The sequence below is a fragment of the Oncorhynchus kisutch genome, linkage group LG1 (assembly GCF_002021735.2).
Source record: "Oncorhynchus kisutch isolate 150728-3 linkage group LG1, Okis_V2, whole genome shotgun sequence".
NCBI lineage: Eukaryota > Metazoa > Chordata > Actinopteri > Salmoniformes > Salmonidae > Oncorhynchus > Oncorhynchus kisutch.
In genome coordinates, this window is record NC_034174.2 from 13153689 (window position 1) to 13179075 (window position 25387).

The 25387-nt window shown below is 43.9% G+C and overlaps 1 protein-coding gene across 10 annotated transcripts in view; it reads right to left on the reverse strand.

Annotated features, from left to right (window-relative positions):
* The window catches only part of LOC109899205 (neuron navigator 1), a 107406-nt gene that overhangs the window by 38936 nt on the left and 43083 nt on the right, over positions 1-25387 (reverse strand). For 6 of the 10 annotated variants that reach the window (XM_031832004.1, XM_031832052.1, XM_031831898.1 and 3 more), the window contains 10 exons: positions 22138-22279; positions 13567-13879; positions 7585-8380; positions 6741-7202; positions 6471-6521; positions 6191-6351; positions 5253-5441; positions 3999-4051; positions 2100-2123; positions 1540-1617 (listed from right to left, as the gene is read on the reverse strand). In XM_031832004.1, coding sequence (XP_031687864.1) covers positions 1540-1617; positions 2100-2123; positions 3999-4051; positions 5253-5441; positions 6191-6351; positions 6471-6521; positions 6741-7202; positions 7585-8380; positions 13567-13879; positions 22138-22279 — 2269 coding nt within the window. The remainder of the gene's footprint in view (positions 1-1539; positions 1618-2099; positions 2124-3998; positions 4052-5252; positions 5442-6190; positions 6352-6470; positions 6522-6740; positions 7203-7584; positions 8381-13566; positions 13880-22137; positions 22280-25387) is intronic. The other 4 variants (XM_031832218.1, XM_031831947.1, XM_031832141.1 and 1 more) reach the window with 2 other exon arrangements.

Genomic DNA, 25387 nt, shown 5'->3' on the forward strand with positions numbered 1-25387 from the left:
GCCAGGGAAAACTCTGGAACCAAACTCTAACTAACCAATACACAACTATAGAATTATTAACATTATCATTCAGTGGTTTTTGGTCAGCGAGTAAGATTGCGTTCTATGCTTTCAACACTGGGCAATAAAGTCACAGATAGATTTATGCCTCTATCACAGCCAGCACCATTTCTGATCTCACCCTCTACGGCATGTTTTCCTATCGTAGCTCAACATCAGAGTAATCAACGCCTGACGATTCAGGCACTCTAAATAGCTTCATAATATCTTTATCAATATATCATAATTTGTTTTTGTGTTGGCTAGTGTGGCAAAAACCCCATCATCACCTCTCATGTTTTACAATTAATAATGTCTGGCATCCAGAGACATCCATCCATCATACTGTATGTCCCAACACAGACATTAAGAAATGTGTTTGTTATGGATGCTGCTACCGTAGTATGGGACAAGTTGTGAGGCTGCTGTTGACGGAGACTCTCACAATCAATCCTAATAGAATCATGGTAGAACAAAGGTGTGTCATAGGCACATAATAAATTAGGTGAAAATGACAGACAGCCAGGGACAAATCCAAACCCAGTCTAATAGAAATTATTAGCAGTAGAGGCATAATCCAGATTTGATTTATGCAAGAAAATAAAAGGCATGTGATATATCAGAAATTGTGTAATATAATAATATAATATAACCTAAAATATTGTCATATACAGACCATAAATGTTCAACATTTTGTTTTCTTGGAAAGCTGTGAGTGTTATTATATAATAGAATATCAGTACTTGTTGCATTTACATCTGGTCTATTTTTTTTTATGTAATCTTTATTTAACTAGGCAAGTCAGTTAAAAACAAATTCTTATTTACAATGACGACGTAGGAACAGTGTATTAAATGCCTTGTTAGACTTTTACCTTGTGTGTTTGGGGATTCAATCTAGCAACCTTTCAGTTACTGGCCAAACACTCTAACCACTAGGCTACCTGCCACCCAAGTCCTAAATCTAAGTCTTATCATCAACTGATTTCAGTCAGTGTATGGCTGTGTCAGTGTATGGCTGTGTCAGTGTATGGCTGTGTCAGTGTATGGCTGCGGATTGACTGCATTGTTTGAATGTTGTCATATTGGCAGTTAATTTGAAAAATGTATGGAATTATTTCTCTAAAACTGGCTGCCTAGTTAGATAACAAACATACAGTGCAGATACATTCTTCAAATTCATGATTTTGGGGAATATCTTATCACAGCACAGGCAAACCATGGTTGACCAACTCCCTGACCAAAATGGCTGCCCTTAATCCCATCATAAGAAGCTTCATGTCCATTCTAGCCAGACCGGTTGCTGCTTTAGCCAACTCCATTGGCATTTAGCCAACAATAAAATAATAGCATACAGTACCATAGTTTTGATTTGGCCAGACTTAGGCTACATAACAATGCAACTTGCGCCTAGCAACTCAAGAATAGATAACCCCAGAAACAAATATGGCCACCATATAGAGGCTCAGAGGTTGAAACGTGAGAAGCATGTTCTACATACGTTGGCAGACAGCTGGGTAGTCAGGTTGGCCACTTTTTCCTGGGAGTTCTCCAGCTCGCGTCTCAGCTTGCGGATTTGCTGTGAAGAAAATGACAACAACAAGGTCCTTTAGACAGGCAGTGCAGGAAAACATATAATTTAACATAACTCCATACTGTGCTTTTCCCCACAGCTCAAGGCGCCTTACACTGTATGGTGATATATGGCATTGGTTTTGCTGGGTAAGGTGCATGACACAAAGTAAGCTTATAAAAAATGTTAATTAATATAAAGTTTTCCGGATGGGAGAGGATGAGATTATAAAGTAGGAAACTGGATGAAAAACAATAGACACATGGTTGCTGTATAGCAATATCACTGCATGTCAAGTTACTCTGAACATGCTAAATAAATCAATTAAAAACACTGGAAAACAACAATGTTTCAGATCCTAAAGCACCGCTGAATGGATGGACGTGAACAGTACGGATGGACGTGAACAGTACGGATGGACGAAAGCGAATGAGATGATATTTGGAAGATGAAGACAAGGCGAGAGTGGAACAGCAGATCAGCCTTACCTCTCCTTGTATCCGCTCCTCGGTCTTAGAGAGCATAGTAGGACAGAAAGAAGAAACAACAAGAAAGAGAGAGAGTGAACTTGGGAGAGAGAACTTGGGAGAGAGAACTTGGGAGCAGTGGATGATACGGTTGGTTAAGGTAGTTTCACAGTAGCTCTGTAAGTCTGGCCTTAGGTTGAAGGCACTATCCTGGGTTTACAGAGGGTAATGGGTTCAGACTGCATCCTATAGGAGTTCAGCAGGGTAAAAGCAGGGTAGAATAGCAGGGTTACCCAAATTCGGCCTGCGGGAATTATTCTAATTGTTTTAATACTTTTCGTTGTTGGACATGAAATACTGTAAAATCACCAGGAAATCAGGTTAAAGTGATTTTCATTTAGGAAATGTGTTCCCAAGTATTCCTACGCATAAATAGATAGGCATATGTGATCGTATCCCTATAAAACGATATCTGTTTGGGTGTCTTGCGGTCAATTTGCAGTGTATAAATTATTTAAAACTATGTTCTGCCCTCCGGACCATCCATTCAAGGAAAAATCGTCCCATGGCTGAATGTAATTGGGGACCCCTGGCCTATATTGGGGACCCCTATGCTATATTGGGGACCCCTGGCCTATATTGGGGTCCCATGGCCTATATTTGGACCCATGGCCTATATTGGGGACCCATATGCAATAATGGGGACCCCTGGCCTCTATTGAGGACCCATGGCCTATATTGGGAACCCCTGGCTTATATTGGGGACCCCTGGCCTATATTGGGGACCCGACCTCTATTGGGGACCCCTGACCTCTATTGGGGACCCCTGGCCTATATTGGGGACCCCTGGCCTATATTGGGGACCCCTGGCTTATATTGGGGACCCCTGGCCTATATTGGGGACTCCTGGCCTATATTGGGGACCCCTGGCTTATATTGGGGACCCCTATGCTATAATGGGGACCCCTGGCCTATATTGGGGACCACTGGCTTATATTGGGGACCCCAGGCCTATATTGGGGACCCCTGGCCTATATTGGGGACCCCTAGCCTATATTGGGGACCCCTGGCCTATATTGGGGACCCCTAGCCTATATTGGGGACCCCTGGCCTATATTGGGGACCCCTGGCCTATATTGGCGACCCCTGGCCTATATTGGCGACCCCTGGCCTATATTGGCGACCCCTGGCCTATATTGGGGACTCCTGGCCTATATTGGGGACCCCTGGCTTATATTGGGGACCCCTATGCTATAATGGGGACCCCTGGCCTATATTGGTGACCACTGGCTTATATTGGGGACCCCAGGCCTATATTGGGGACCCCTGGCCTATATTGGGGACCCCTAGCCTATATTGGGGACCCCTGGCCTATATTGGGGACCCCTAGCCTATATTGGGGACCCCTGGCCTATATTGGGGACCCCTGGCCTATATTGGCGACCCCTGGCCTATATTGGCGACCCCTGGCCTATAGGAATTATATAAGGACACCAATTGTGAATTGTTATCTGGCATGTGTTTGTGTATCAGTAGCAGTCAAACCCCTTTATATAAACATATATATAATGTAAACATAATGGTAAAGAGCTGGGTAAACAATGAAGTAATCTATAAACCATGGACAAAGTTGGAAAAGGAGAGAAAAGCCCATGTTTTGAGATAAAAAGTCATCATTGACAGCTCTGGAACTCATCAATGACATGGCACAACATGTCACCTCACTTCAGGCATGTTTTTAATCCAAGAGAGAAACACTACATGGTTGTATTTCTACAGTTGGCAGGCCAGGTCTATATCACACACTGTCATGTCATTGTGAAGGGAACAACTGTTATAATCGTGAAAGTATATCCTGTAGGCACACAACACCTGAGCCCAATAACTGTTTCTGGATGATTTAATCATTCTAGTACTCACCGAGGAATAGTTGGATGAAGTGTTTGATGCCAAGGAGAGGACAGAGCCATGGACTGAACACAGAAGAGACAGAGAGAGCAAAATCATTCAACATGGTTTAGTACTGACATATGCCATATTCAGACTTCACAGAATATGCTACAAAGTGATCAATCTATCGTATTCAGATTTGTAAAAATACTTTATAGCCAGTAAACCTGCTACTGTGAGTGTAGATATACAACAAGGTATGGATTACAGTTGACCTGTGGCAGTATATAAGTACTTCATAGAAAACAACATAAAACATAACTCAACGCTGACAATGTTGAAGAAGAGATGAATGATTATAGAGGAGTGACAGAGAAAACTGGGTCGCCTCATTACACCTTTACATAACGCACGTCTAACATGGAGGCACTCTCTCTTTCTCTCGCTTCCTCTCTCTCTCTCTGTATTGAGAACCCAGCCTCAAGGAGACCATTAGAGGGTTGTCTAGGCTGGGGGCCTGCAACATCACGGGAATGTGTTCCACAGGGTTGGAATAAGATCAGTTTCCCTTTAGTCGATTCAGGGAGTGAATAAATAGAAATTCCAAGTCATGAAAACTCAACAGTCACTCAAATGGAAATGGTGAAGGTGCATAAAGATGGCGATCCCCATGTACCCACCACAAACGCCACATTTTCTAAGTTCTCCGTATTGTACAGTGCTCTCCGTTACAATGTTGTTGTATGTTCATTAGCACAATATACATAATCCCAATTCAAGCTTCAACACGGGAACAATTTGAATAAAAAAAAAGTAGATTGTGCTGATTTATAGGCACATTGAACCATATCGCGCTGATTGTGCTGATAGGCACATTGAACCATATCGCGCAGTAGTTTAAAAAGTCTGTGAAGTCTGTGAAAAAGTCAAACGAAGACGTCATATTATCATTTATTACATCTTTATCCACCTTCGCTATTGGAATTTCAATGAATTTCCTGAATTGAAATGGAGCTGACCTCAGACCTGGTTTCTTTATTAACTGAGGGCCTCAATTGAAGAAGGACAAGCCAACATGGGCCAGCCATAGAAATGGAGCCACAGGGCTAGCCATAGAAACGGAGCCATAGGGTCCAGCTTTAGAAATGGAGCCACAGGGCTAGCAATAGAAACGGAGCCATAGGGTCCAGCTTTAGAAATGGAGCCATAGGGCTAGCCATAGAAACGGAGCCATATAGGCCAGCTTTAGAAATGGAACGATATATTTGTAAACAGGTTACTTACATGTGCTAGCTGTCTCACAGTCATCCCCAGGCTCGCGGAAGGACCCAGAGCGCATCATGCTCTTGGGCCGGTCGGCCAGTGACATGGTGCTGCCCAGTGGAGAGGTGCCATACAGGTCGAAGGCCATGTCGTTGGTGGGGATACTGTTGGAGCGGGTTATCCTGGGGGCACCGCTCGGGATGGGGGCAACTGGGAGGGCAGGAAGGTTGGCATGAGTAAGAGGCAGGCTGGCACAGAAACTGTATGTGGCACGCACGTACACTACATACTCACACACTCACACATACCTGCACTCACTCACACTCAGTCACTCACACACCGACACACACACACACACCAACACACACACACACCAACACACACACACACTCCTGAGGGGAACCTCACCCTGATGACTCAGTGTAAGGAGACACTCAGGTTCCACAAACAGTTAAAGTGATATACAGTATGTATATACATACATAGCATTGCTTTACTCAGAGCGTCTTTTATATCTCCTGCCTATTCACGCTTCATCAGTACACATATCAGAGATCATTATATTTTACTGACACAAATCTCAACTATAAAATAAATATTTAACTATTTAACTTGATTAGTTCTGAATATGATTAGAACCATTTCTGAACTATAACGTCAACAGGGTGTTAATGTACTTCAGTGGATACACATTTACTGTATTCACAGGCTCATACTAAAGGAGCGTTATGTGTTTCTATAATTCAACACGACCAACATCACACGGACTCAAAGTAAATGCATCCGCTGCTGCCGGGCTGTTACTGCTGCTTTCAACCTGTGCCTTAAACCTTTCAAATGTATCTGTGTTGAAATACAGACCAGCAGGACGATTAGTCTGAATGAGAGTTTAGAGTTCCAGTCAGTCTTCAGACCCGCAGGGCTGTGGATGGATAAAGGTGCAGTAGACTGAGACTCACCCACGTTAGTGAGGACAGCCTTGCCAGAGGAGAGGTGGGGAATGTGGGTGGGCGATGGCAGCTGAGGGGGGCTCTCACTCTCCATCAGGCTCACTGCGGTGTGAGAGTGACGCCTCTCCTTCCCCTCCGACTGATCCTCTGACAGACCAGAGCTGTAGCGACTGGAGCAGGGCATGGAGAAGAAAGCAACAATTAAACATGTGCCTCGGACGAGAAAAATATACTACATCATTTGTACATTGGATACAGCAAATGTGTCATAAAACAATGAAAAACTTACTTGACATACCCTAATCCTTTCTTGGGTAAGGTGTTCCTGTCTGTTTGCAAACTTGTAGAGAAAGAACAAGACAACAATAATTACCTTTTCTGCAATCAAACAATCAATGATAGTAGAACATCTTGTTATTAATAATATCTCAGATGCAGTAGAAAGATGGCAACAGTTTGATCATAGTATGTTCCTACATACAGATACTGACTGGTGAAGTACAGGGTTCCGAAACCTATTCCACCTCATCATCAGGGTCTTGCTCCTGTCTAGACCCACCTGTCTGGGAGATTGAGGGAGGTCCTGCTCCCAGCACCCCAGGTCCCCGTGCTCCTCGTCTCCCCCCTGTCCCTGTCTCTGTAGCTGTCCCTGTCCCTGTCTCTGGACTCTGCCCGGATATATCCTCCACTGGGAGGGACACTCATGGTGAGGGGAAGTGACTCCATGCTGCGGTGTAGGCCAGAGAGTTTGGGGTAGAGCAGCGGAGAGCTGCCCATGGACAGGGTCTGGCTGGGGTAGCAGCTGGGGGAGTCGAGGTGCAGGATGGGTGCTGGGCTGGGGGTGAGGCCCCGGGGGATGGTGCTGCGTGGCACGGACCCAGCCAGGTCCTGGAGCTTGGAGTAGGGGGGCACTTTAGGAGGGAGGTCCTGAATGGTCACGCACGAGTCTAGGCTGTTGGAGTTGACCTTGTCCAGGTGTGCCAGGCTAGGAGGCCGACCCAGAGATTTGCAGCTCAGCATCCTATGAATTAGACATGAGACACAGAATGTCAGATCCAGCACCATCCAGAACCGCGAAGGCTCCAGAGACCCTGCTTTTCTGGACTTGTTCTCAGGCCTGGCATGAAAAAGACATGAAAACACGGCACGCAAAATGACAGTGACTTGTTTTCTTGCTGTGTTGTTCTCTTATGTCTATAAAGCGGTTTGAGTAGTTAAAAAAATTACACTGTAACTCTTCCTAAAATATCTTAGAACATTCAGCTGAGCAAACTGGGTCGACACTAATTGAGTAATATATGTAGCTGGTTCTATAAACCCCAAACCACCTCAAAATGAGTACTGTAACTAAAAATTGCACAATTGTAATGTACTGTAGGAATGTATCTGGATGGTGACTTTACCTCTGAGTGGTGGGTGATGAGAGCTCAGGGTATTTGCTGCTGCTGGCCCTACGCAGCCCATGCAGTTTGGCGCTAGCCTCCCCAGTAGAATCACCCTGACAGTCTGCCATCGTCAGAGAGCCACACAGGGAGCCCATATCAGACGCCACTGCCTTGGCCTTAGCCCTCTCCTTCTCCTTCTCCCTGTCTGTCTGGTTGACAGGGCCTGTGCTCCCTCCTCGACTGGCCCCCTTAGTGTTTCCACTGCCAGTCTCTTTCCCCCTGGGGCCGGGGCAGGCCATGGAGATAGGCTTCAGGCTGAGCAGGCCGGGGTCCATGCTGCTGCTGGCGGGCCGGGCCGACCCAGGGCGGCCGATCAGGCTGAGGGTGCTGGACTTGGCGGGGCGTGGCAGGCTGCGGTACTGGAGGCTGTTACGGGCGCTGGGCCCCAGGAAGCCCCCCTCCTCACTGCCGGTGGCGTCAAAGCTATTCTTACGTCCCGCTCTTCCTCCTCCTCCTCCAACTCCCAGAGGCTTCACTGGGATTCCAGAAGACTTGGGCATCTTGCCCAAGGTGGCAGAGCCACTAGAGATGGTACTGCCCCCTGCTGTCATTACGGTGGCAGTGCTGGTGGTCGGGAGCCTCTTGTAGCCGAACGAGGCCCCGGCAGAGGGCTTGACCAGGCCGGATGGGGGCTTGCGGAGTTCCCGGTGCTGCGGAAGATGATCCCTCCCGGCGTCAGAACGAGATCGCTGCAGCCCAGCAGCCTTCACAGACATCTTTGTCTTGTCCACCGCCCTGTGGTCACTCTTTGGTGCTGCAGAGAGAGAGAGAGATACATGTCTTCATTCTTTTGGAACTTTTGTGAATGTAATGTTTAATGTAAAAAAACAGTTTTATTTCACTTTTGTTTATTATCTACTCCCCTTGCATTGGCAATGTTAACATATGTTTCCCATGCCAATAAAGCCCTTGAATTGAGAGAGATTAGATTCAACCATACCATTGTCATTAGTCATGATTAGTCAGCTACCAGCTGTAATAATGTGTGGAGCTGAAAGTGGACCATTGCATATAGATCAAGAGTGAAAGAAAGCATCAGTCAACTGGCTGGATGTGGATGACAGCATCATTACTAATGTTGGACGACCAGAACCGTACCCTATGGCTTAATGGCTACTTGGTCACATAAAAACAGCTGTATATAACAAGAAACATGTGTATTTACTTAGAGATGGTTAATGTTCCCTAGATGAAGACAACTAGTCACCAACATACAGCCACAAACATCTCAGAGGTACTGCAGACATGTCTGTGTGACAAACTGGGCCCTTGACAAAGACGTAATGAAATGCAATGGGCAAATACTTTGGTGACTGACAAAATTAGGGAAAGGCTTCGTTTTTATTAATCACACTATGTAACTTGTGCATTCATATTATTCTGGAAACTTGACATGTACAAGTCACAAAAATGTTTCTCAGACACATTTATAAATGCATGCATTATTGGGGGGTCGACTAAGCTAACATATGAAATTGTTTTAAGATGGTCACACCATGGATCATTTTAGGACCCCTGTAGGTATACATTTGTTTTATTTAATTTGGTATTTATTACTATAGTCCATTGAAACATATGGAATAACAAACACATTCATAAATGGCAAAACAGACAGAACAAACACATTCATAAATGGCAATACAGACAGTAGAAAAATGATCATAAGGAATTAGGTGTTGAAGTGTCTGTCCTATATTTAGGAGATACAAGAAAGCTCAGGAAATATTTTTGTTTTTTAGACACATATTTAACCCTTTTTGTTGTTGTTACAACACTACCTTCATACTGCCATTCACTTTTTACACGGGTCCCGGGTTTCCTTCAGATGAGTCTCATGACATTTGTGAGGGTTGTAAAAGCAGAATATCCCCTTTCCATAGTGGGATCATAATAGTTTGTAGCCCAAACGGTTCGGTACCTGCAGACAGAAGCTGGCACATCGGCTGAACCGACTTCCCACTGTGATCGTGTGGGTCTCCTCTTTCCATAGAGTGGTCATATTAGTTTTGTAGGGCAAACTGTTCGGACGCTAAAGACATTATCATCAGAAGGCTGATTTTCTGGATGTCTCATGGTCTGACAAACATCTCTGTATCCCGGCCACCTTCCACCGCAGGTGTGGAAGGATGATATCGGCGGATTGAGACGCTGCCCAAGGAAAATGATTTCTCTAGCTTAAACTGACACATTTTAATGGCTATTTGTTTTTAAATTATGTTACTTAGATTGACGAACGGGCGCGTCAATAGACTCTTCAGGAATAACAGAGGCGTTATAAAGTAACAGTGCATGTCACTCAGTCAGGGAGAAAAGGTGAAGGTTAGTTAAGAAAGCAAAAGCAAAGAGCCATAAAATAGCTGCCAGTCTTTCCCATGTGACATAGCCTCAATTGGACACCGTCAATGGAATTCAAGATACAATCAGACATGTAAAGCAGCATAACTGATTGGGGAAATTAAAAAGAAAATAGTGTCTGTTTGGGAATATCACAAGACTGCATTTTCAGCCCAGAGAATGATGCCAAAAAACATAAAGCCTCCTAATCAGCCACATTAATCAGACGAATAAGCGGTCGAGGGCATTACAATAAATTGCATCAGTCAGGAAATTGAACTGCAGTTTGATTGTTTCCTCTATTGTTCAATCATAATTAGATTGCGAGGAATTAAATAACCCCTAAACACAACATTATTGCTGTGATCAGATGGATGAGTCACTACACATCATTGTAATCCGCTGCATTTCATTACTAGCAAACAATAGATCCATAGAACTGGCTTTAGGCTGAATAAAAAGGCAATGCACTACATTGCACACCAGTGGAGGCTGCTGAGAGGAGGACGGCTCATAATAATGGATGAAATGGAGTGAATGGAATGGTATGGAAAGTGTGTGATACCATTCCATTCACTCAATTCCAGCCATTGTACTCCATTCCAGCCATTATAAAGAGCCATCCTCCCCTCAGCAGCCTCCACTGCTGCACACTCTTGCTACTACGTCTTAGTCTGAAAAATATGCATTTTTACTTGAACTATGAATCAGAGAAAAATATGATTAAAAAAAAGAGTTAATTAAGAAACAAGTCACACACCCGCCATTTGAAATGCCATACTGCACTTTGTACTGTTGGAAAGGAAACCTTATGTTGCTGTTTAAATGTCCTTTTCCTACTGATACTGCCTATAAAGTTTAATGTGGCATCTGTAGTCCTCAAACTCAGGTATGGAGCGAAAATATGTTCAAATTCATTATACATTTTTTCCCCCTTCATTTAACCAGGTAGGCCAGTTGAGAACACCTTCATTTAACCAGGTAGGCCAGTTGAGAACACCTTCATTTAACCAGGTAGGCCAGTTGAGAACACCTTCATTTAACCAGGTAGGCCAGTTGAGAACACCTTCATTTAACCAGGTAGGCCAGTTGAGAACAAGTTCTCATTTACAACTGCGACCTAGCCAAGATAAAGCAAAGCAGTGCGAAACAAACAAAAACACAGACTTACACATAAACAAACATACAGTCAATAACACAATAGAAAAAATGTATGTACAGTGTGTGCAAATGTAGAACAGTAGGGAGGTAAGGCAATAAATAGACAATAGAGGCGAAATAATTACAATTTAGCGTTAACACTGGAGTGATAGATGTGCAGATGATGATGTGCAAGTAGAGATACTAGGGTGCAAAAGAGCAAGAAGATAAATAACAATATGGGGATGAGGTAGTTAGGTGTGCTATTTACAGATTGGCTGTCTACAGGTACAGTGATCAGTAAGCTGCTCTGACAGCTGATCCTCAAAGTTAGAGAGGGAGATATGACAAAGAATGCTTCACAGACAGTGTTTTACAGTGAGTTTGTCTTTGATAAGAAGCATGGGAAGATTAACCAAGAGAGAAACCCAAAGAGATGATCCTTGTTCTGTATGGAATACACTGGCATTTCTTCTCAGTGTTCTTGTACAGTACTAGGCCTTCCAATCAAACTCTGGCACAGACTTTCAACATTTCATTTGGTATCAAGCAGATATCTGCTGGCCGTGGCTACTCTCCATGTGGAATCCATTTAGGGGAGGTTATGGACGACAAAGCTTTCTTGCAAAACAAGTTAACAATCATGTTTCCTCCCCCGAAGATGTCACGCCATTCATACTTCTACTTTAACACAAACACACTCTTTATGAATGCAAGCAGTAAAAACCCTTTCCTGTATAGCAGTCACTTGGAATAATGATTTCAATATAATCATCAAATTGCTAAATTACTCCCAACTCAACAGGACTGGACCAACAACAAGGTGTATAGTGTAGAGAGAGAGAGAGAGAGAGAGAGAGAGAGAGAGAGAGAGAGACGTGGGCCCTGGCAGTAAACACCCAAAATACTAAAATAAATGATTTTCCAGAGAAGATCCAGATCTCAGGGAATTAGACCAAAGTTCACAATTGGTACAAAATATATATAGTACTGCACACACTACAATTACTTAGGTTTAAAAATAAGCTCAACTGGGCACATTAATGATGCAGTGAATGAACTGAGAGACAAAACAAGCAGGGCATTCTACGCCATTAAAAAACAAACTCAAATTGAATGTGTCATTGAACCAATTGCACTTTATGGCAGCTAGGTGTGGGGTCAACTTGCAAAACAACATTTCAACCAATGGGACAAACACTGTAAGAATCTCCTACGTGTCCATAGGAAAACTACAAACAATGCATGCAGGGCATGGTTAGGCCAATATCCACTAATAAAGTCCAAAAAGAGCAATTCAGTTTTAGAAACATCTAAAATACAGTGACCCCCTCTCATATCATTACAAAGCCCTGCAATACCAAGAGCTGAGCAAAAAATATAGTCGCCTCATCCAGCTGGTCCTGGGGCTGAGTTCACAAACCTGTTCTACTAACACACTGAAGCCTCAGGACCAGAACATCCAGTCAATCAGATCAAAACAAATTACAACACAGTCCAAACAAAACCTCATTATTTATTGGGAAACACAAGCACAAAGCAAAATGCTGTGCTATCTGGCCCTAAATCGACTATACACCGTGGCAAACTATTTGACCATGGTTACTGATCAAAATCTTAGAAACCCCTTGATGGGGGCCTCCCAAGTGGGGCAGTGGTCTTGGGCACTGCATAAAAGTTCTAGCTGGCCCTCTATAGATCCTGGTTCGAGTCCAGGCTCTGTCGCAGCCGGCCGCAACCGGGGGGTTTGGCTGGGTTGTGTTTTGGAGGACACGGCTCTCGACCTTTGACTCTCCCGAGAAGCAGCAATGGGACAAGACTGTAACTACTAATTGGATATCACGAAAATGGGATTAAAAAATATTTAAATTAAACATTTTAAAAAACTTGAGAAAGTACAGGCTTGCCATTGAGAAGGGTAGACACAGGAAAACAAAGGCTGTGCAACCACTTCACTACAGCAGAACCCGAGACAGAGAGTTGAATTTCCCCTTATTCAATGTTTCAAAGACCTCTCTGATAAGGATAGGCTATATGTGCTGTTGGGTCGGGGAAAACAGAGAGCTGTGGGTTGGCAGCGCACTACATTGCTGCCTGCCATAAGATGAGGGACAGTGTCTGACAGACCAATCAACCTGCACATGTCCTCTACTGTATGCTTATTGTTATTGTTCAATGTATGGTTATTTTGACCCTTGGTTATTGTTGTTACTGTTGATTATTATTATTAATTATGTTAATATTGTAAATCTTCAAAGTAAGCTTTGGCAATACGTACATTGTTACATCATGACAATAAAGCACACTGAATTGAATTGAGAGAGAGAGGGGAGAAAGACCTTAGAGCGAGAGAAGCAGAGCGAGAGAGGCAGAGTGAGAAAGGCAGAGCAAGAGAGGCAGAGCGAGAGAGGCAGAACGAGAGAGAGACAGAGATAGAGAGAGATAACACATGTTATTCAATCTGACCTGCCACTTTGAGCACGCTCTGAGAGGTGTGGGTAATGGGTGAGGTCACGCCCACAGGAGGGTGGCGCCCCTTCTTATTAAAGTTCCCTGGCTGACCCAGGATCTGGGGCTTCCTCAGTTCCCCTTTGACCCCTGCGTCCTCACTAGCACACTCCATGGGTCTCGAGGACTTCCTCCACTTGCTGGGGGTCTCGGTCTTGAGGCTCCCAGTTTCGTAGCTGCCCCCGTCCATCTTGCGTGCGGCCTTGGCATCCTCACTGTACCAGGACAGGCCACTCTCCACCAGGGAGCGCTTCTCAGCATCGGTGCGGAGCTGCATAAGGACATAGGGACATAACCATTGAGATATGAAGTATTCTGCAAATGGAAAAATTATATTTGTATGGTCACAATGGTAAACACAGTGTTGAAGTTAATTCCATTTCAGTTCAATCAATGAAGAAAAATAATCGAAATTCAGATTTAGGAATTCTTGAATTTTCTGAATTTAACATTTTTATTGCAGGGGTCATGTGAGAGGCAGCCAGGTGTGTGTGCGTGTGTGCGTACATATGAGACACTGTGTTTGTTATCTCTGCCAGAACCTCAGTTTACTCTCAGTAATCTCTGCTGTCCCGTCTGAGTGCCTGTCTGCATTTCAGAGAAAGAGCATGTGGGAGGAACTGATAAGCCTGTACTGTTTAACATCAGAGATTCACTGCAGTCACTATGTTATGATCTGCGGAGTCTTTCAGCGCAGTAGTCACTAATAGAAATAATGAATCAAGGATGAATCATGTTCTCCTTTAAATCCCATAATGGATGATCAGTCTTTTTGACTTGGCGTTCTGAAGCCACATTACATACTCATGACATGCATTGTGGATGACGTGCTACATGAAAGGTTGGTCAATCTGGGCTGATTTAACAGTGTACTCGATTCCAAATGCCCCAGTCTTGCTTCAGCTATTTTCACAATGTTTTTCAACGCCCTCCCCTTTCTAGGCCACTGCTACCATATTACGTAACGACTGCTCTTTCGTGGTCTGCGGGGCAGGCACAATATTAACTGTCCAATTAAACTAGAACCAGCTGAGAATGATTAACTCTGACCTTTCCTTACAATAACGTTCAGCACGGTGGCCAAGGATGGGAATGGCTAAAACAATATAGTACCTTCCTGTAGGGCACAATTCACCTACTCTATTGAATCACCTCTGCTCTCCTCTTTGTTGAGCAGCGCAAGACTCATTCATCAAAACAACAAGGACACAATGCTGTTTCACCTAACGCGTCCCTGAGCAGAAGTCTGTTAATACAAGGTGGACACTGGTTTAGTGGGTAAGTCCATATATAGAAACTAAAACAGGACACAACCGTGCTCAGGTCTGTTCAATGCTGGTCTGACGAATCTGATTCCACGCTTCAAGATTGCTTTGATCATGTGGACTGGGATATGTACCGCATTGCGGCGAACAACAACATTGATGAATACGCTGATTCGGTGAGCGAGTTTATTAGCAAGTGCATCGGTGATATTATACCCATGTTGACTATTAAAACCTTCCCCAACCAGAAACCATTGATTGATGGCAGCATTCGCGCAAAACTGAAAGCGCGAACCACTGCTTTTAATCATGGCAAGGTGACCAGAAACATGACCAAATATAAACAGTGTAGCTATTCCCTCCGCAAGGCAATCAAACAAGCTAAGCGTCAGTAGAGAGACAAAGTAGAGTCACAATTCAACAGCTCAGACACGAGACGTATGTGGCAGGGTCTACAGTCAATCATGGATTACAAAAAGAAAACCAGCCCCGCCGGGGACACCGACGTCTTGCTCCCAGACAAACTAAACAACTTCTTTGCTCACTTTGAGGACAATACAGTGCAACTGACACGGCCCACTACCAAAACCTTTGGGCTCTCCTTCACCATAGCCAACGTGAGTAAAACATTTAAACGTGTTATTAACCCTCGCAAGGCAGCCGGCCCAGGCGGCATACCTAGCCGTGTCCTCAGAGCATGGACAGACCAACAAGCTGGTGTGTTTAAGGACATATTCAATCCATCCCTGTCCCAGTCTGCTGTTCCCACATGCTTCAAGAGGGCCACCATTGTTCCTGTTCCCAAGAAAGCTAAGGTAACTGAGCTAAATGACTATTCATGACGATGCATTCACTTCCGTCATCATGAAGTGCTTTGAGAGACTAGTCAAGGATCAGATCACCTCCACCCTACCTGACACCCTAGACCCACTCCAATTTGCTTTCCGCCCCAATAGGTCCACAGACGACGCAATCACAATCAAACTGCACACTGTCCTAACCCATCTGGACAAGAGGAATGCCTATGTAAGAATGCTGTTCATCGATTACAGCTCAGCATTTAACATCATAGTACCATCCAAATTCGTCATTAAGCTCGAGACCCTGGGTCTCGACCACACCCTGTGCAACTGGGTCCTGGACTTTCTGAAGGACCGCCCCAAGGTGGAGAGGGTAGGAAACAACATCTCCACCCCGCTAATCCTCAACACTGGGGCCCCACAAGGGTGCGTTCTCAGCCCTCTCCTGTACTCCCTGTTCACCCATGACCGCGTGGCCATGCACGCCTCCAACTCAATCATCAAGTTTGCAGACGACACTACAGTGGTAGGCTTGATTACCAACAATGATGAAACGACCTACCGGGAGGAGGTGAGGGCCCTCGGAATGTGGTGTCAGGAAAATAACCTACATTACTCATCTCATATGTATATACTGTACTCTGTATCATCTACTGCAACTTGCCTATGCCACACGGCCATCACTCATCCATATATTTATATGTACATATTCTTATTCATTCCTTTACACTTGTGTGTATAAGGTAGTTGTGAAATTGTTAGATTACTTGTTAGATATTACTGCACAGTCGGAACTAGAAGCACAAGCATTTCGCTACACTCGCATTAACATCTGCTAACCATATGTATGTGACCAAGTAGCTACAACATTATACCAAGCGATAAGATGGAAATACTGTACTTGGCTATTATGCCGAAATATGACCAATTGATTGTAGGTACTATGTCGCTGCTTTGAGAGCACCATACCGTATCTAATGGGTTATCCTGTTGTGAATTGGGGGGCTGCGAGGATAAAAAATTGGGCACAGTAGACCTTGGCAGCACACCTACTTAATGTGATATAGTCACAGATGGCTCAGTCAGCTATACTAATCCCCATGATTCATCACTCTCTTCTCTCTGGGATGAGGACAAGGACAGCAGGAAGAAGCAGTGTTGCCACAGTAACACCAGGAGTGACAAGATGCCTGCAAAGCATTTTCCACCTGTGGACAAAGACCTATGCTACGCATGCCTCTCCCCAATGTCAATATGCCTTGTTCATTGCTGTTTTGGTTAGTGATTATTGTCTTATTTCACAGTGGAACCTCCACCCCTGCTCAATATGCCTCAGCTAACCCTCTTGTCCAACCTCCCACACATGCGATGACCCCACCTGGTTTAATTGATGTCTCTAGAGACAAAACCTTTCTCATCGTCAATCAATGCCAGGGTTTACCACCACTGTATTCACATCCTACCATACCTTTGTCTGTGCATTGTGCCTTGAATCTATTCTACCTTGCCCAGAAACCTGCTCATTTTACTCTCTGTTCCGAATGACCTAGATGACCAGTTTTTCTAGCCTTTAGCCGTACCCTTATCCTACTCCCCCTCTGCTCCTCTGGTGATGTAGAGGTTAAGCCAGGCCCTGCAGTGCCTAGCTCCACTCCCACTCCCCAGGCGCTCTCATTTGTTGACATTTGTAACAGTAAAAGCCTTGGTTTCATGCATGTTAACATTAGAAGCCTACTCCCTAAGTTTGTGCTATAGCAGTGAATAAAACACTCTGCCAACCGTGTCTCTTCCTAGCCGTGTCTGAATCCTGGCTTAGGAAGGCCACCAAAAACCCTGAAATTTCCATCCCTATCTATAACATTTTCCGATGAGATAGAACTGCCAAAGGGTGCAGAGTTGCAATCTACTGCAGAGATAGCCTACAGAGTTAAGTCTTACTATCCAGGTCTGTGCCCAAACAATTTGAGCTTCTACTTTTAAAAACCCACCTTTCCAGAAACAAGTCTCTCACCATTGCCCCTTGCTATAGACCACATTCTGGCCCCAGCTGTGCCATGTGCACCATATGTGAATTGATTGCCCCCCATCTATCTTCAGAGCTTGTGCTGTTAGGTGACCTAAACTGGGACATGCTTAACACCCCGGCCATCCTACAATCTAAGCTTAATGCCCTCAATCTCACACAAATGATCAATGAACCTACCAGGTACAACCTCAAATCCGTAAACACAGGCACCCTCATAGATATCATCCTAACTAACCGGCCCTCCAAATACACCTCTGCTGTCTTCAACCAGGATCTCAGCAATCACTGCCTCATTGCTTGTGTCTGTAATGAGTCTGCGGTCAAATGACCACCCCTAATCACTGTCAAATGCTCCCTAAAACACTTCAGTGAGCAGGCCTTTCTAATCGACCTGGCCCGGTTATCCTGGAAGGATTATGACCTCATTCCGTCAGTAGAAGATGCCTGGTTATTCTTTAAAAGTGTATTGCTCACAATCTTAAATAAGCATGCACGTTTCCATTTTTTTTTATCCAGGAACAGATATAGCCCTTGGTTCACTCCAGCCTTGACTGCCATTCAACTGTTCTGCCTTCGGCTATGGAACCCTGACCTCTTCACCGGACGTGCTACCTGTCCCAGACCTGCTGTTTTCAACTCTCTAGAGACAGCAGGAGCAGTAGAGATACTCTTAATGATCGGCTATGAAAAGCCAGCTGACATTTACTCCTGAGGTGCTGACTTGCTGCACCCTCGACAACTACTGTGATTATTATTATTTGACCATGCTGGTCATTTATGAACATAACCTCTACCCGGCACAGCCAGAAGAGGGCTGGCCACCCCTCATAGCCTGGTTCTTCTCTATGTTTCTTCATAGGTTTTGTCCTTTCTTGTGAGTTTTGCTAGCCACCATGCTTCTACACCTGCATTGCTCTTGCTGTTTGTGGTTTTAGGACTGGGTTTCTGTACAGCACTTTGAAATATCAGCTGATGTACGAAGGGCTATATAAATACATTTGATTTGACCAGCACGAAAACATCCTGTGGCGTACTGCATTAGCATCGAATAGCCCCTGCGATATGCAACCAATAGGAACCAATATACACAGGCAGTTAGGAATGCGAAGGCTAGCTTTTTCAAACAAAATTTGCATCCTGCAGCACAAACTCCAAAAGGTTCTGGGAGAATAAAGAAGTCCATGGAGAATAAAAGCACCTCCTCCCAGCTACCCACTACACTGAGGCTAGGATACACTGTCATCACCGATACATCCAAGATAATTGGTTTCCAGATGGTCATGGGTCCACCTCAGCCGCGCTCAAGGTCCTGAACGATATCATAACCTCCATCAATAAGAGACAATACAGTGCAGTTGTATTCATAGACCTGGCCAAGGCTTTCAACTCTGTCAATCACCATATTCTTATCGGCAGACTAAACAGCCTTGGTTTCTCGAATGACTGCCTCACCTGGTTCACCAACTACTTCTCAGACAGAGTTCAGTGTCAAATCAGAGGGCCTGTTGTTCAGACCTCTGGCTGTCTCTATGGGGGTGCCACAGGGTTCAATTCTCGGGCCGACTCTTTTCTCTGTGTACTTCAATGATGTCGCTCTTGCTGCTGGGGATTCTCTGATCCACCTCTATGCAGACGATACCATTCTGTATACATTCTGCCCTTTGTTGGACACTGTGCTTAATTAACCTCCAGACAAGCCTCAATGCCATATAACTCTCCTTCCGTGGCCTCCAACTAGAGGTCGACCGATTATGATTTTTCAACACCGATACCGATTATTGGAGTACCAAAAAATGCCGATACCCATTAATCGGCCAATTGTTTTATTTATTTATTTGTAATAATGACAATTACAACAATACTGAATGAACACTTATTTTAACTTAATATAATACATCAATAAAAATAGTGATAATCACTATAAAAATAGAGATTATGATTGATTGTTTTTTTATAAGATAAGTTTAATGCAAGCTAGCAACTTACCTTGGCTTCTACTGCATTCGCGTAACAGGCAGGCTCCTCGTGGAGTGCAATGAGAGGCAGGTGGTTATTGCGTTGGACTAGTTAACCGTAAGGTTGCAAGCTGACAAGCTGACAAGGTAAAAATCTGTCGTTCTGCCCCTGAACGAGGCAGTTAACCCACCGTTCCTAGGCCGTTATTGAAAATAAGAGTGTGTTCTTAACTGACTTGCCTAGTTAAATAAAGGTGTAAAAATAATAATAAAGAAAATGGCAAAATCGGCATCCAAAAATATTGATTTCGATTGTTATGGAAACTTGAAATCGGCCCTAATTAATCGGCCATTCCGATTAATCGGTCGACCTCTACCTCTGCTCTAAAATGGAAGTAAACTAAATTCATGCTGTCCCCCCTTCCAGCATCACTACTCTGGACGGTTCTGACTTATGGACGGTTCTGAATATGTGGACATCTACAAATACGTAGGTGTCTGGTTAGACTGTAAACTCTCCTTCCAGATTCACATTAAGCATCTCCAATCCAAAATTAAATCTAGAATCGGCGTCATATTTCGCAACAAAGCATCCTTCACTCATGCTGCCAAACATACCCTCGTAAAACTACCTACCGATCCTGACTTCGGCAATGTCATTTACAAAATAGCCTCCAACACTCTACTCAAATTGGATGCAGTCTATCACAGTGCCATCTGTTTTGTCACCAAAGCCCCATATATTACACACCACTGCGACCTGTATGCTCTCGTTGGCTGGCCCTCGCTTCATTTTCATCGCCAAACCCACTGGCTCCAGGTCATCTATAAGTCTTTGCTAGGTAAAGCCCCGCCTTATCTCAGCTCACCATAGCAGCACTCACCCGTAGCACTCGCTCCAGCAGGTATATTTCACTGGTCACCCCCAAAGACAAATCCTTCTTTGGCCTTTCCTTCCAGTTCTTTGCTGACAATGACTGGAACGAATTGCAAAAATCACTGAAGCTGAAGACTCATATCTTCCTCACTAACTTTAAGCACCAGCTGTCAGAGCAGCTCACAGATCACTGCACTAGTACATAGCCCATCTGTAAATAGCCCATCCAACTACCTCATCCCCATACTGTTTTTTTCCCTCCTTTGCACCCCAGTATCTCTACTCGCACATTCATTTTCTGCACATCTATCACTCCAGTGTTTAATTGCTAAATTGTAATTATTTCGGCACTATATTCTATTTATTGCCTTACCTCCCTTGCACACACTGTATATAGACTATTTTTTCCCTTTTGTGTTATTGACTGTATGTTTGTTTATTCCATGTGTAACTTTGTGTTGTTGTATGTGTCGAATTGCTACGCGTTTATCTTGCCCAGGTCGCAGTTTTAAATGAGAACTTGTTCTCAACTAGCCTACCTGGTTAAATACAGGTGAAATAAAATACTAATTTAAAATAAAGAGAACCTCTGTACTTACCATGCCACACTGATACAGAAGAACATCTGAATTCTCAAAACATAATTGATTCCTGAAAGTTGATGTGATCATTTGTGTTGTAAGGATAAGCAAAGGGGTCACTAAAGGGCTATCAGAAGAGCCGTATGAAGCGATATCAGTGACAGTTTTTCCACCTGAGAGATCACCTACTAAAAGTGTCACCTTTCAACCAAATTGACTTTCAATCCAATGTAGATGTCCACAGACTAAGTTGGATGAATGATTTTGCAGTGTTAAATGAAATGTAAAATGTCACATTGATTTCCAGTGACTGGATAATGGGGAAAACAAGTGCTGCACAATGACATCATCATCTTTATCCATGTCTGATTGATGACGTCATCATCTTCATCCATGTCTGATTGATTGACATTGTGGTGTTGGCCGTGTGAACTGTTTCTTTGGGACCCAAATGACATATTTGACAAGCTTCTGCAGAGGGTGAATCATACACACAGGCAGGCAGGGAGACAGGCAGGCAGGGGGACAAAGAGACAGGCAATGGGTGCAATGTAAATCATGAAATACAAACCTGAACTATGAGGACAAAGAACTTAGGTAATTGTAATCTTATATAAATAACTTAGCAAGAGTCATACACTGCCCTCACAAGGTAGACTGCTCTCATCTGTTCCCAGTTACAGCAGTGAGACAGTGTGTGTGTGCATGTGCATACAGTAGTTTGTCAAACAAAGCAGGTAGACAGGGAAATAGATTCACTGTCAGTCATGAAACACTGACCTAAACTTATAGAGGAAAAATGGTGTTCTTCCATAACTCACACTGATAAAGATGTTCCTTTTATCTGCTGGAATATGCTTTCAGGTCCTGTCAAATACCAGGTATACTGCTCTGCCATCACAGGGTATCTGCTTACAGCTTCTCCAGTAAGATCCGTGTGTGTGCAGGCAGTGGCCTATATAGTCTACAGAGATACAACAGAAACATCGCTAAGCCTGTTGTGGTTGAATGTGCCCTTCACTCACCATGACAGAGGAATTGCGTCTGGATCCGAGGGGTGTGGTGGGTAGAGAGTTGAGGGAGGAGCTGGCGTTGAACTCCTCGGAGCTGAGGTTGTCTACAGAGCCATCACTGAGCCCACTGCTGATGGAGCTGCTCTCTTCCCAGCTGAGAAGAGAAGGGGTCAAAGGTTATAATAAAGCATGGTACTGTTTAGAAGGGAATATATAGTTACTGTGTATTAACAGTTATAAAGCTATCTAACAGTAAAGGAAAGGTGGATACCTAGCCAGTTGTAAAACTGAAAGCATTCAACTGAAATGTGTCTTCCACATTTAACCCAATCCCTCGTAGTTAAAGAGGGGGTTATTAAAGGATAAGACAAAGGTAGGTCTAAATTGGCAACAGCTTTGACTGTCCATCTGTCCTCCTGAAGGGGTACCATGGTAACGGCCAGCTACAAGCTGTTTGATCAGAGAAGGGATGCCTAGGTTACACCACACAGCTGCTTTGATTCTAACACAACTAGGAACTCTTTATCCTCTCAGTGACAAACTACAGCTCCATGAGTGGCACTTTGACTGAAGTTTCCTCAGCACGGGACGTTTATGTTAAATCAAGTTGACTGGGCGAGGCCAAGGGTGGCGGTGGGTTGACAAGTAGCTCAGGGATGGCGTGCTCCAAGGAGCGATAGAACAGGAGAGTTAGAGAAGAAGTGGAAATCCCAGTGACAGCTGCCTGTGGGTCTGGGCTGTCATCCCGCCACCCGCCTGCCTGACCTGGCCTGGCCTGTCCTGGGACAGATGATGCTGGAGAGGCCCATACGTGAGAGGAGGGAGGGAGGGAGGTGGACACACAGATGAGCAGTTACAGTGTGGTACTGTAACCCAAAAATCTGTTGCTCGCTCACAAGACAGCAACTAATATTTGGACCAAATGGATCCCTGAATGAATCTGAATATGAGTGAATTTGAATTTCACATTCTGAAAATACAGGTCATTGAATTTCACACTGAAAATACAGGTCATTGAATGTAACTGAATGTGAGAAGGGGTGGAGGATGTAGTCGAAACGATTATTGTCATGTAAGGCTCAGAACAGGACAAAACAGACTTTTTAAATGGAGACCCGGGTTCTAAAGCGAGCTTTGTATGCCTTTATTGTTTCAATAGAAACATCTCAAGAGTGCTGTAATGTTAAGTACCTCTTAGATGTATGTAACTGTTATGTTCTCTCACAAACGTGTCAGATAGCAAAAGGTAGATACTGTAATAAGTCCCTTAGAAACCCGAGTCATTCCTGACTTCTGTTCTCTGTCTGTGCTTTCCTGCCCCGGCTGAGTTGAAATGGCTCTTTGTGGGTTCCTACTCTGCAATTAGCAGGGTGATGGAACATGGAATTGCATATGTAGAATACACTGGTAGAAAAAAACGGCCTGTAGAAAGTCTGAAGCATAGGAGGCAATTGGACTTAATCACATGGCTACGGAGAAATGAGTCCCCCCAAAAAAGGGCATTGGGTAAAACTTAGAATCTACCAGTCACTGGAACACTTCAGTATATAATTTTGCGCACTGAAGGGAACTACTACCATAAATGTACAGGACAAAAAGCATATGTTGCTGTCGGTCACAAAATTGTATAAAGTCCCTTAAATTAATCTTGCATTTCTCAGAAGCACCAATCACTTTAAGTGGATACATGAATCTAAAAAGAAGTTTATAAACTAGGAGTTTTATTTCCTTCCCATCCCTCATCAGGTAGACATATAAAACAGACACACAGAACTGTTGGCCAACACAGAGACAGGGTGTTGAGTGATGTTTTAATTGGCGGTTGTGGAGCTGAGTTCTAAGCCTGATCTGAGTTGCTGCACTGCAGTGCTCTCCGTAGGTGGTTGTCATACACAGCCATCTCATTAAAGATAGCCCACAGAAATGAGTGGCAATTATGAGTTCATATCCTTTCCAAACCTCTAAATATCCTTTTAATATCCTTTCAAAAATAGTAGGAATATTGCATCCGTCTGATCTGTTAGCTTTATGTCTAGCTGGCTTGCAGAAAATAGATATTGAAGATGGCAAGATTGGGGGTTTATATATTGAATGCTAAACAGAGTTTTGTGATGTGCAATGGTTGAAATGTACTTCTTGGTCTATAAACTTTGTACAGAGGACTGAGGTGAGCCGCATTTGTCGCCACTCTAAGCAGCAATGCTATAAACAGCAGTCTTGGAACAACCACAGACCAGCAAGGATTCATCAAGGGACTAGGCTGAACAGCATGGATCTCAGCTCACAGTAATACTACAACTTGGCCTAAATGTGTGATGAGTTGATGTCCAAGTAAAGGTTCCATCTTCTACATTGTGATTTGAAAATATTATCCTCATACACACTGGTTAAACCAGTGTTTGTTACTTGATAAAGATCACATTTTGAGGGAGAGCCTGTTCTTTAAGGCAAGTCATTCAGTGTTCTGGCATTATTGAACTGATTAATTAACAGAGATCCACAGGTACTCACCCCGGACGTTTATATTTGAAAAGTCACACCTTGTGCAGTAGTTTATGGCCAGTGGTTTGTTACAAAGGAATGACCCTGGCGTGTTCAGTATCTCCCCAAGGGGGTGGCCAATCCAGGAGAGACCGGGAGGGTCTGCAACTCTGAATAGCCTGTAGTCTGTTGATATTGCAACATGTGTCTACTTTGCAGCTTACATTACAGAGTTAAAACTCAGACAAGGATGGGTGGGAGGAACATAACCACTTACTGTACATACTTCATACATTGGGGTGGAAATGAGCTTTTTGTTGTCCGTGGCACTGCTCCAAGCTTATCGGCTGATTCATGCGTTAGTGCTAGTATTTGAATTTCTGTTGTTGAGAAAATGTTTTGGTTTGAAAGATTGAGGGAGGGGTCGTGTGGTGGGTGAAGGAGGGGGGGGGGACAATATGATCTACATTCTCCCCTCCTCCCTAGCGGGGCACAAACTGGGACCAGCTGTGTGCAACAAGAGGACTCTTCTTGGTTACCAAAAGTTTGTCATTGTGTAATGCACTAGATGTTCATGACTAGACTACTAGATGATCTAACTGCTAAAACACAACTTTCTGCATACTGTAGGGATAACCTAACAATGATTTCACTTGATTCAATCAATCATAATACATTGAAAATATCAACAATCATGCAGAGAAATGTGTGACATTTTGCTCTATAATGATTTATGTCAACCATATTCATATAACTGTGACTACATAAACAAACCACTAGC